Source organism: Penicillium chrysogenum (genome assembly GCF_028827035.1).
Source record: "Penicillium chrysogenum strain IBT 35668 chromosome Unknown utg000001l_segment0_segment0, whole genome shotgun sequence".
In the NCBI taxonomy this organism is placed as follows: Eukaryota; Fungi; Ascomycota; class Eurotiomycetes; order Eurotiales; family Aspergillaceae; genus Penicillium; species Penicillium chrysogenum.
Genome location: NW_026622749.1, coordinates 8,356,927 through 8,369,315, shown reverse-complemented (window position 1 = coordinate 8,369,315; position 12,389 = coordinate 8,356,927). Strand labels below are relative to the sequence as shown.

The following is a 12,389-nucleotide window of genomic DNA, read 5'->3' as shown; positions in this document are numbered from 1 at the left end:
ATGAGAATGATCCAAATTCCAAAGAAACCCAAATTCCAAAGATAAACAGCAAGGGTATATAGCACATAATGGTCGTGGCAGTAAAGCGTGGATAAGGGCATGAAGGAAATGGAACGCAGGCCAATAAACAACAAAAAACCAAAGCAATTGAAACATTATCAAGCCCAGCGCCAGCCCAACTCTTGTGATTTTTGACGCTTGATAACATCTGACAGCAGGGTATTGCCTTGACCAAAGGGGTTGCGCTCATTCTGCATCCGCTGACGCTGAAGCAACTCCACAGCAGCAGTAGCATCGATACCTTCACCAGTATCCGTAATCTTAAGAGCCCACTTAGCATCTTGAGAACTAAAGCCAAGCTCGTTAACCATCATATCGATGGCGCGGTCAACAGGGTCTAGGACCTGCGGTCGCAGAGGGGGAATATACGACGAAGCAAAGGCAGTGGCAGGATCAGACAGGTGAGTCGGAGTACGAGGAGCCGTCCCAGCAGTTGAAGTCGAGCACCTGTCAAGAACTAACGCAGGCACAGTAGGCACCGATTGAATGGGCCGGTGGCCTCGGATCGACCCGTTGAGATTATGGACAATAGCGCTGAACTCAGACATAGGGCGTTCGGCAGAGAAGGATAACCGGCCCGCGGGGTCAGGGTCGAGACCGCGTTCACGGCGGCAACGAAGCTCGTGGGCGAATCCGGCTTGGCGTTCACGGATCTCGCGGTCGCTTTCGAACGGGCTTGATCTTTGCGGGCTGATATCGGTCGGGCTATCAAGTGCGCGTTCTTCGAGCTCGTAGGCGCGCGAGACGGCTTCTTTCAGGAATGATGATCGACTTGCTTCGGTTTCGGTTGGTTCCCATTTCGCGAGACCGAGGGACTTCGCTTTGGTAAATGTGGCGGCAGTGGTGTCGGCCGGGCAGACTGAGCTGAGTGTTAACACTGCGCCCAGACCGAGCGTGAGAATGTATGAAGTCCACTCCTCTTTGTGTCTGAGTTAGCCGTGATATCAAATAAACGGATGATTGTTTCACTTACCGAGGACGGTCTCTTCGCGCGCTATATCACCATCTGGGACATCCATGCCATCGAAAATGCCCACCTTGCGGGCTTCAATGCACTTTCCATGCAACGGCTGTAACAGAACACCCATGCACGTCCAGATCTCTGTCAGATCGTACATCTGCTTCTGCGATAGACCGGAAAGATTCCCACGACCGAAACCCTCGGGCGGTTCGAATAGGACATTGTTCATACCGAAAGGCTGTGTCATCGTCGAAGCCGAGGTGAAATGATTCTTCGCCTGGACACCACCCTTCAACCAGTCCATTTGGCCAGCGATATCATTCTCCCGCCCCTTGCCACTGCCAAAAATCCGACAGAAGGTCCAGAGTCGCCAGAACGCATCGTCGACTTCCTCAGCGCGGGTGTTATCCACGCCCGCCAGGCCACGAATGGTATCGCGGCGCAGGAACGGAGCGCATCGCGCAAGGACCAACGCCTTCAGCTTGGCAAGGGTGTAGATATCCTGCGCGTATCTCTGCAGATACAGGGTGGGCGTGTATTCAGGAACCTGGGAGTCCGGATCTATAAGTGGCTGCCATTCCATTTCCCATGGCGGACTCATCTCGCGCATTTCCCAAGCGGGCGGGGACATCTTAAACAGGGCGTTTTTCAGCATGGGCAGCTCCCGACCTTTGAATGCGGTGTAGATCTTTTTATTGACGAGGACGAAGTTGAAAAGGTCATCCAGAGAGTCGATGTTTTGCATAATTGACAGAATCAAATCCACCGGCATATCTTCGGGGAGGGTGATATTGACTGAGACATTGCGCTCGCCCTGGGCAGGGAGTGCGGATGAAGGCGATGGGGGAGTAGCAGGAAGTTCATGGATATGTTCGGTGAGTTGGACGCTGCTCGCCTGGGCAGTCGAGACCAAAGCCCAGCTCTGGCGGATTTTAGAGGCTATGGGCTTCTCCTCTAGGTTCACACCCTCCATGGCAACTAGGCCGGGGCTACCCGATAGCACTGCTTTTTCCGCGACGTGATCGAAGGGATTCCCGAGACGGTTAGTTTGTAGACGAGGTAATTGAAGTAGCAGGCTGTCGCGCGTGGGGGCCAGATCGAAGGGATCGGCAGAATGCGATTCCAATGTCATGTGGAGGGAATCCTCCGACCGTGAGCTGACGCTAACTGCATCGCGCGCTTGGCTTTGCTTGCGGAATGCCAGGAAAGATTTCTTAGATTTTGCCTTTTTGATGTTTTCCTTGGAAGTTGGAGTATCTTTTGCGTCGGGCTTCTCATCCATCTCCATCTCCTTATCCCTGCCCGATCGACGAGGCTTGTCTTTCGCCTCTCTCTTACTGAGTTTGTAACTCTTTTCTTTGGTTGGACTTGTATCCCTTGATTTGATGTTGACGCGACTGCTGTCCTTCAGTGCCGATTTCCCTTGTGGTGTTTGTGAGTGAGGCTTCGTGGAAGGGGGGAGGGGCGCGGGCCGGGTAGCAATCATGTCCCCGTTATGGCGGCTGATCTGCAACGGCCCATCGAGGATCAGCCTCTTGTGAGTCAAATCGTGGTCGGTCAGGCCCGCGAGCGCATGTTCGAGCTCCTCGGTCGCCTGCGATAATGTTGGGACATGGCGGGCTCGATGACCCATCACTAGTTCTGACCGCTGTCGACGATGACGCTGCGGCTGACGCTGGCTGTGTCCGCACGTATCGCGTGAAAGTTCGGATTGTCTTTGGTTATTCAACTGGTGTAACATGGAACGCTTCCACTCGTCATGGCTCACCGCGGCGGGGAGTTGCGACGAGACCAGCGACTCCCTCTTGGAGTATTGCGTTGACCATTGTGACTTGAAGCGTGGTGAAACTGCCGAAAGGGGGGAGTCGCCTGGGTGACTAGGGGCTGAACTGGGACCGAAGGATGGTTCCAGTGGCAAGGGCTTGTTCTTGAGGTCGTTCATTGATACATTTTTGGTGATGGGAATTGGGCAAGCGAGTTTTGACACGTGCAGCTGGCAGGGCGCCACTACCGAGGAAGGCCGCGAGGAACAGATGGAATGGGCATCGTCGAAGACACCGGCGGCGACAGGGGAATAGATTGAGTATGCATCGGCCGTTTTGTAAGGGTATCGCTCATCATCTCCCCAGAATGTGCTGCCGACACTGGTCACCGAAGTGCGACGGCTGTAGCATGATGAAGCACAATCCAACGTCTCATCAGATCCAGAATACGGATGGGGGATCTCTGATTGATCGGCAGACCCATATGCATCGGGATCGACGTCTGCAGAGCTTCGATATAACGTCTGCACGCGTTCTTCTAGTTCCCGTTCGAAAAATGAGGGCCCCATCGAGCGGTCCATATTAGAATCAGCGCTGACCGGGGAGACAATGGAGAAGTGCGAGGATAGATCTGGGACGAGGCGAACTAAGCGGGAAGCTGAACGCAATGGAGGGAGATAGTCCGACAATGGAGAAATTTCAGAATCATCTTCGGAATCTTGGGATACCAAGTCTCTCATAGTGTCCAAAGGTTTCTGCGGGGAGGCAGACCGAGTATCCCCGGGGCCCCTGCTTGCAATATCTTCTTCTTTGAGACCCAAGTGGTGTGATTGGCCCTGGCCTTTGTTAGTGTCGGGTGCCATGTGGTGAGCAGGGGCCCCTGGGTCCGCTTCAGACGGGCCACGGGTGGTGTCCGCGATCTGCACCGGCATTGTCTGTTGGTCTTGAAAGATTGTGGGACTCGATTGACCTGAAACGGTGCCCCGGACAGCTGTGACTCGGGCTTCCAGACCGAAGGGCTTCTTTGGAAGCTTCAGCGACGGAGGGCGAGGACGAAAAGCTAGTTTTCCTTGATTTGAAGACTTGGTCTTCTGGCTTGGAAGATTACGAGGCCGGCCAGGTGACATTAACAGCCAATAGCTCATGTCTCTTTTTGGAGACCTTTATTCGAGGGGCATTGTTGACCGGTTTAGGCTGTTCTTGCTCTTTGTTAGCATATCACCATGTTGCCCCGAGCCCCCAGTCACCTGTTAATTGCGCTAGAACGTACCGTCAATTCTAGTCTTGGTGAAGGCAGCCTTGTGGAGGCGAAGTGTATCGGTTTCTTTGTAGGAAATAGTGCGACCCGGCTGTGGCTGCATAGAACAAAGACGAACCCACCAACTTTTTTTTTTTTTTTTTGTTTTCTCCTGCAAGTATAGGAATTCGCAAAGATGAAAGAGGAAAGGAACTCGGAACGGACACTATTTTAGGTAGATCCAATCTTTCATAAGATAGGCACAGGCCGGTTGATATTTTCCTTTTAGGCCACCTGAAATCAGCAGGTGGTCCTCCAAGAATATCTGTACGGCGAGTATGGCGTTTCTCACAGTGACCTCCCAAACAATCAGACCGTAGTTAGTTAGTCCGCTGATTGTCGGGTTAGTGTGCCGCAGCTAAACAGCGATTTCCCCAAAAGATCCCAAATTCCCAGTTCAGAAAATCGTTCAGATACCTACGGAGTAAAAGATGTTTAAAAGGTGAGGTTGGAGGAAGGTTCTTCAATTTTTACATAGCAATTTCTATAGTTAGCCAGAGTACTCCATAGTTGCATCGAAGTTCGTGTTATCTCGTACTCGGAAAGGCGCAGTCAATGTTATTCTTAATCTCGTGTTGATTGACACGGAATGTTGCCGTCAGGGGAAATGAGTTGCGTGGAATACGAACAGCCAAATTGGGCCAATGATATGCAGAAATACATTCACGGAAAATATATGCAGCAATTGCCACATTTCCCCCAAATATGGCCGTGAAGAAATACTCGTATACTCGTATCCTTGTATGCCCTCAGAACTATCCATGGATGCTCATATATAATCTTGGTACTCCATATTTCCTTTTACGTACTATATGTATGTAGTTAATTCCTAGCTATTATGTTTACCAACACAATCGCATGGGAGTTGCATCTCCTAGTGCGTGACTCTCTTGCCTAGCCAAAGAGCTCTCGCATACGTACTCCGCATACCTGTCTGGATTTTCTTGCAGCATCATGTAGAATATCCCCTCTTTTGATGCCGTGAACAATTGAATGGATCAAGCTGCAATGACTGAGCTTGGCTATAGTCCACAGTGGGTATCTGCTTGACTTCACACCCTGCAACTAGAGCACTGGCCCAATCCGGAAAGAGGGTAACATCAAAGGAGCAACTAGTCAACTAGTCCAAGTGAAATAAACGTGTCCTCCCCTCACATTTGTCCTTCTTATCGTCGGGGATTTTCCTTCGCCATGTGTGGATTGGACAGGGTTTGATGCTCGATCCGACAGCAATTTGGTTCCACATCCAAACTTTCAAGGACTTTGTGCTCGAGGCCAAGCTTTTACTCCCCCAGGCTCGAAAGAGTATGATGAGATTGCTGCTGGGACTACGCTTGCAGATATTGCGGCTTAAGCCGGTATCGATGCTGGCGAGTATTGACTTGCATGGTTTCGAATGTTGTGTATTACGCTTATTGTAATTATCCCCATTTTTTTAAACTGCTCAGTGCCGGACAGTTTTAACAGAGCATTGAGCGGAAATAAGCATACTAACTACATATATGTATTGTACCAGTTTGTGCTTCGGTGGTGAAGTTGAGGACCACCACGAGAGAGCTTGAGGATGATGGGCCAAAAATGTTGCCATCAATTCTATCTACATATCTCAGAGTAGTTCTAACCTGCAATAACAATAGCTTTGTACATCGATGTACAAATATCTCGTTTTACAGTTTTGGCCCCTATTTTGCGCATACGGAGAAGCCCGTGTCGCGTGGGGTTTAATTTAGAACTAACGTCACCCTGCAGGACTGTTGCCCTCAGCTATGTTTTTGTTTGATAATTCATGTGTCTATACTAATGGTTATACTACCTACTAAGTCCCGAGTATGTACAATATACGAGGAAGTATCCGAGGAGGGCGTAGGGAAGCCAAGAGATCCTCGTAACCTCGCTTTGGCCCCGTTTGAACTATCGAAGATCTTGCCGAGTGCGTTGATGCCGAGCGAGGATCTGCAAGATTTACGGGATCCCAATAACAACCTGTGCTCTCTCTCTCTGGCATAGTATTTGCCTATGGAACTAATCCACAAAGGTTAATGATTTGCGGGAGGGGGTGTTGCTAATTATATCCGGAGCTAAGCATTTCAGGTGCGAGTACTTCCTAGAGAAGTCTAGAACAAATTAGAAGCGAAACACGAGAATATCGATGGAGTAATGCAGGTTGACAGTAATAGAAATAATAGAAATCTAGCCGAGGCCCTGGGCTGGCTTTTAGTGCCGACTTGAATTTTGTTGTCTTGCAGAAATGTTCCTTTCTCCCCGTATTTTCCAGAGCCTCTACCTAGTCTATACAGGATTACATTAATAAATCCCAATTAATTCTATATTCCTACTCTTTGTATCCATGACTTCTTGCTTCTTGCACGTTCCTCTTTCTTTGTCAAGAATTGCAGTCGGACAAATTGCTTTCAACTTCTATACCAATCTTCATCTTCGTTTATGCCATTGGGTATCTGGGTGTCTAACCAAGCCTGAGATTGGGGTTTAGCTGGATTGCTGGGTAGACTGGAACAGAAAATATTTCGGTTCAACTTGTATACGGAAAATCACAACCTTCCAACTTCGTCTCTAGGTTGTGAAAGAACCTCTTTGTTCACAGGATGATTAGATCAAAGCCACATTTCTAACATTTCGTCGAGTCCTCGATTCTCTTTGACGACTATGAGCAATGTGCGATTGGACTAAGTATTACTCTTGAATTATGTTCTTAAACATTGGCATTTCAACTTGTTAATATTGACTTGACACCAGAGAAATGAATGGTAGCGGCCGCCACTCTCCGTTCGACATATAGAATTGATGCACAGGGCTCATGATAGCTCGACCTCCATATCTGGATTCAATATTTCAGTTAATATGAGGGTATTACTAGAACAAACTTTGGTTCTTAGACTCTTTGTCCATTTGTGCTCTTAGAATCGTCCTCGTCTACCCTTTTAGGAGGAATTCATGTTACTTGTCCAATAACTGCGACCCATCTATATTTAGCTTCTTTGGTTTCTTTGATCAAAGAGAAATGCAGAGGATTGTCACATACTAACGTTCCTAGGGGTTGCAGAGGTGGGAAGATATAAACTAGCGGCATCTCAACAGCTAAATCCTCACGAGCCTCTCCCTCTCAAAATTTCACGACAAACCCTTCTGAATTCATCCATCATGGTCGGCTTCGATGAACACATACTGGACTCTTGGGGTCCAGCAGTTTGGGGAGTCATCTTTGACCGATTGCAAAGTGGAAACGTCAAAGGTGCCTCGCTCCAGGTTGCCTGGCCAAGCAACGTCGACAAGAAAACAGCAGCTCAGCAAATCCAATGGGCCACCAAGTTGCCTCTTCCCCAGCTCCCTCAGAAGGCACTTGAAATGATATTTGACAGAATGGTTGGTTTCTCAGTTGGAGTCCGATATATGGAGGAAAAGAAGATCCACGCCATGCATGGACTTGTAGCACACAATGGACCACTCAAATCGAGTGTGGAAAGGTGGTTTAAACGTACTGGCACCGTTGAAAAATGGAGGGAACTGATTCGCTCTTACGAGAATTATGAAGATGCAATGGCCCATTCGTCGGATTGCACTACGTTTCCGAGAGAAACTGACAATCATCCATTCAAGACTCATCCTGCATACAATGCTGCAATGCAATGCTCTTCCTGCTTAGAGTTCCTTGTTCATTTTGGGATCGTCACGCCCAACGGCTATGACTTATCAGGAAGGAACTGGATTGAGGCAGGATTGAATGGTCCCAATATGGATTTGCTCACCTACACTGTCAGCACTGCCGATCCTCAACATCTGACCAAACCCAGAGATATTAGAGAAACTCGCCAGAACCACATTCTTCTCTCCCTCGTCGGTGTCGGCGCGTTTTCTCAATTCATTATTGCGCTAAACAGGCTACGCCAGGCAAAACTTGTACCGATCGAGGAGCTTCGGACAATCTTCCACGAAGCAGCCATGCACGAGTTCTGTGCCGTCGCACCCGTCGCCGTGGCGGAAACATTGTATCAACACGGAATCAACATCGGCAACGTCGAACACCAGTACCACGAACTCGGCGGACAGCTAGAATCCTCCTGGCACATCGCAGCAGCTTTCAACCCCGCGGGAGCCGATTTCATGGCCTGGCTCGAGAAATTCTCCATGCTCAACGCAGAAATCCAGAACTCAGAGAACATGAACCCACTGATGTACGCCGCATGCTTCGACGAGCCAGCCGCAATCGACCGGCTGTGTCAGAAAAGCGATCCGATGCAGTCCAGGTTAGCCGGCGGCCCACAAGGGTACGCCCTGATCTGCGCGGCTCGAAGCTCGTACCCCCGCAGCGGCGAGATATTCTCCATTATCATCTCACATCTACCGGACAAACTATTCGTCAACGAATACGGCAAGATCTTCGGTACAGAGATTGCCGAAGGGCTAGCATCGCACAAGCGCAAGCTCGCCGACGGCCGAATCAGCGAGCCGGCGCAGAACGTGGTGGAGCTTCTCGCTATACGCAAGATGCAAGCTCTCGTCCGCCGCTTGCCTAATTTCTGGCCCGGAAGCGAATGGCACCTGGCGCTGGATGCGTTCATCCGCGATAACAATCTGAGTGTCCTTAGACACAGTATCGGTACAGCGACGCGGCTGCTTCGGAGCTCTTCGCGGGAGAGCTCGCGCACCCGTCGTGGCCCGCACTACCCGAAAAGCCCTCAGTTACGCAGCATTTCTGAAGCTGAGGCGCTGCTTGTGTATGAGGGTCGTGATGGGCCAAATCCTGCTCGTGCGGAGGTTATTAGGAGGAATAGACCGATTCATGTTACTGCTCGCAGTGGTGGGAGACAGACTCTTGGTCCTATCAGGGATCCTAGTAATATGGTCACCAAGACTGTGCACCGGAATGGATCGCGCCGGAGTTGAGAAGTTGTATCTTGGTATGATACTGGTAGAGGGATCGGTGTTGATTGTTGGATGAAGCATCGGAGTGGTGGTTCTTTGTATTTTGTTTATACCGGATGGCTTTTTGGTGGTTTATGTTCATTTTATATTCAGTTCTTACGTTTGTTGATTTCCTGATTCGAATCTGTGTCCTCCTTTTGCTGGTTTTGTATGTTTATAAGTATTTCAGCAATTTACGAATAGCGTCTAGTTTCTTTTCACATTATCTAGACAGATCATTGTCTACTACGTACAATTTGTTATTCCAATTAATATGCCCCCAATTGCCAAGCCAGTTGCTAAATAAACAGGTCGAACAAAAGAAATGATGGAATTTGGACAAAACTACCAGTCAAGTGCATTTGGTGAAGTACCGTTCTGCGATGAATTCTGCGATCCGCCGCCAACACAGTCTAGCTCTTTGCACACTTCTGGCAATTAGTAGATACTACGGGCTAGCAGAAAATCAAAGCACTCACGTTGGTTTGCCTTTTGAAATAGAGTGCTCCCTTTTGGTTTGTGTATGGCTGGGAGGATCTGACCCCCTTCGATCCGTTCGAGCTTTGTGTGCTCCTGGAGTCGACTCAAGATTCGACGAGTGTCTGCTTGATGGAATGAGGGAATAGAAATGAAGTTCAGATGCAAAAGCCATACCTGTGCTATGTAACTCGGCCAGAGATCTAGTTAAAGGGAACGAGATTAGCAACAACTATTGTCGGACACTCAAAATACTCACCCTTGCTTGCTCAAGATGTATTGATATTCAAGCTCAATCTCTCCAATCAAATTCTTCGTCGCGCTCTTTAATACTTCGGACATTCTCTGAATTTCTGGTTCATTGACGACGGAACTCGCGAAGAGGTCGAAGCGAATATTCGTCGTCGACTCAGAGGCGGGAAAGAAGGAAAGGGAGAGACATAAATCCGCATTCCGAAATGAATAGATAAGTGTAGTAGGAAACAAAGAATACTCTTCTCGGGTGCTCCTCACAATAGACCTGACAAGCTTCATAACGGTAGAGGGCCCTGATAATTCAGACATTCTGCGATGTAGCTCACTAGTATAGACATCGAGGTGACGAGCTCGCACTATTGTAATGTCAGCTATTGCCTCGACAACTTCCGAAATTAGTTATTACCTCCAATCTTCCAATTGAAGTCTCCTGGCAAAGTCTGACCAGCAACCCAAGTGGATTTCGATTCTAGACCAGCCATGCGGGCAAATCCATTCAAACTCGAAACCACCTCAATGCCAAATGCAGCCGGCTCACCAGAACTGAGGTTCACAAAGATCATCCCTTGATCAGTGGTATATGTATGGACCTCAAACAAACTATTCTGCGACTTATCAAACCCGGGAACATCATCAAACTGAGGAGCCTTCACCAGCCGACCAGTGGTATCATAGCTCCAGCCATGATATCGACAACCAAGGATGGTCGAAGCACCAGTCTCCTTTCTGGTAATAGTGTAGGCACGATGGCGACATACATTATGGAAAGCGCGGATCTTGTCGTCCTTGCCCCGAATGAGAAAGACCGGGAAGCCGGCAACGTCGAAAGATTGATACGACCCGGACTTTTGGAACTGGGAATAGTGGGCAAGGTAGAGCCATGTCTAGAGCTGCATGTTAGCGATTCTATCAAATAATACTATCCACATTTCCATTACTTGGCTAAAGAGCGCGCGCCGTTCGAGCTCGAAGACTTCCCGACCGTTCCACCATCCTTCTGGGATTTCGGGTTCTTTGGAAACGGCCAAGTCTGGGTCGTTTGGAGAGGTAATTGGAATGGACTCTGTGACTTTATTTGCTTTTGGTTGAAATAGATGAGGCCATGTTCGGTGAAGTAGAAACATAACTGTTACCAAGGCCACGAGGGTGGAGGCTGGAGAGGTCAAGAAATGTGCATCGGTAGACTCCATGGAAACAAAGTGCTGCTGTTTTGAGCAATAGAGAATGGTTGGCATCTGCCACTGATATACTTGAATTATACTCTCCACTTAGCGCATATGCCTCCCTATATTACCCGATTGGGTTGGAATTTCCTGGCTGTATCACTCAGCTGACATGGCACTTCTGATCTTCGGTCCCTTATGGTTGGGGTCATTTTTATACTGTGAGTACTGTGCAAGGCATTAAGATTATAGTTGCATTCAGATTTCCCATATCTCATGACAAAAGACGATCGCTATATTCCTACACTATACTACGCCGTCGCTTGGACCGTGTTGGGCGCAACATGTTCCTCCAGTTCAGACTCTTTCACTGTCTTGACGGACCTGTCAAACTCATGCTGCTCACAGACCATATCAAACACCCGTCTCTGGTAGTCTGGAAAGACGCACGTATTAGAATTGTCGCATGAACCAACTTGAAAAGCCACAACTCACAAGACACGCCATTCTCCTTGATTGGGTTCAAAATTCCCTCGTGATAGACTCCCTTCGCTAAATTGCTTTGTGCCTTCTCACAGAGCTCGAAGTCTTCCATAGCAACTTGACGCACAAATTTAAAATATTCTTCGAACTTGTCTCCAGATTCAAGATGGAAGTAATCGAACTCCATCCGGGTGACATGCGGGTCAGCGGTCGGGCATACTCTGAAGGAGGACATGCCACCACCATAGACATTCAGCGTGCAGTTGGGAAAGAAGTAAAGGAATAGACCATCATCTGACTTGTTCGGGTCTGCGATATGCTGCGAGAAATTGTGCTTGTTGCGTACGGTGTAGAAGGTCGGCGGATAGTATTTGGAGAAGGACGGGTGGGTGTATTGGCAGTGTAGACACTCTTGATATCCGTCGACCCTGATGAAAGTTAATAATAACGCAATTCAGAAGGATAAGAGAGAATGGTACATGGTCTTCCAGTTGAACCGGCCTTCATAGCTGATGCTACGACGATGCGGTAGCTTAGTGAAGTCGACTTTGCCGAGCAGCTCTTCAAGGTCTGGGAAGAACTCATGGAAACTGGGAGCATCGTCGGAGATAGTTGAAAAGAGGAGTCCAGTCGGAGTGAGATGGCTACACAGTTCTTTACCCTGACGGTAGTATAATTGTTAGAAGGAATTTCACGTTTCACCTGGACCACACGTACTGTTTTCGTACAGACAACCTTCAGCTCCTCGGCGACGGGGTTCAGGGTCTCCCCTGACATGCGAACAGCAGAGATGGGCTGCTGGGCAACTTCGTACGGAACATGTTCGCCCACAACCTGGAATCTGGTGACTGGGCCGAGCAAGTACCAGGACTGGAGCACATATTAGCCTCCTTCAACTGCCAGAAGATTGCGTTACATACTTTGAGGAAGACCGCTCGCCTCTCCAACTGATACAGCGGCTGACTGCAATACCAAGAGGCAGGCAAAGTGCGGGTGAGTTCAGACATGAT

The 12,389-nt window shown here is 48.8% G+C and overlaps 4 protein-coding genes across 4 annotated transcripts; 1 reads left to right on the top strand and 3 right to left on the bottom strand.

Moving 5' to 3' along the window:
- Positions 1-158: 158 nt before the first annotated feature.
- N7489_003294 (uncharacterized protein) lies at positions 159-3,911 on the bottom strand (the record flags this gene model as incomplete). The annotated part of the gene is made up of 2 exons (XM_056709049.1): positions 159-979; positions 1,034-3,911. 2 exons carry the CDS (start codon positions 3,909-3,911, stop codon positions 159-161), a joined length of 3,699 nt encoding a protein of 1,232 aa, XP_056573351.1.
- A 3,329-nt stretch (positions 3,912-7,240) lies between these two features.
- N7489_003293 (uncharacterized protein) lies at positions 7,241-8,983 on the top strand (the record flags this gene model as incomplete). Its single annotated transcript, XM_056709048.1, has 1 exon — positions 7,241-8,983. One exon carries the CDS (start codon positions 7,241-7,243, stop codon positions 8,981-8,983), a length of 1,743 nt encoding a protein of 580 aa, XP_056573350.1.
- Positions 8,984-10,128: 1,145 nt separating this feature from the next.
- N7489_003292 (putative iron-sulfur cluster-binding protein) lies at positions 10,129-10,923 on the bottom strand (the record flags this gene model as incomplete). Its single annotated transcript, XM_056709047.1, has 2 exons — positions 10,129-10,617; positions 10,672-10,923. 2 exons carry the CDS (start codon positions 10,921-10,923, stop codon positions 10,129-10,131), a joined length of 741 nt encoding a protein of 246 aa, XP_056573349.1.
- Positions 10,924-11,207: 284 nt separating this feature from the next.
- N7489_003291 (aromatic ring-hydroxylating oxygenase subunit alpha) lies at positions 11,208-12,386 on the bottom strand (the record flags this gene model as incomplete). The annotated part of the gene is made up of 5 exons (XM_056709046.1): positions 11,208-11,332; positions 11,392-11,807; positions 11,859-12,040; positions 12,097-12,249; positions 12,300-12,386. 5 exons carry the CDS (start codon positions 12,384-12,386, stop codon positions 11,208-11,210), a joined length of 963 nt encoding a protein of 320 aa, XP_056573348.1.
- Positions 12,387-12,389: the final 3 nt, after the last annotated feature.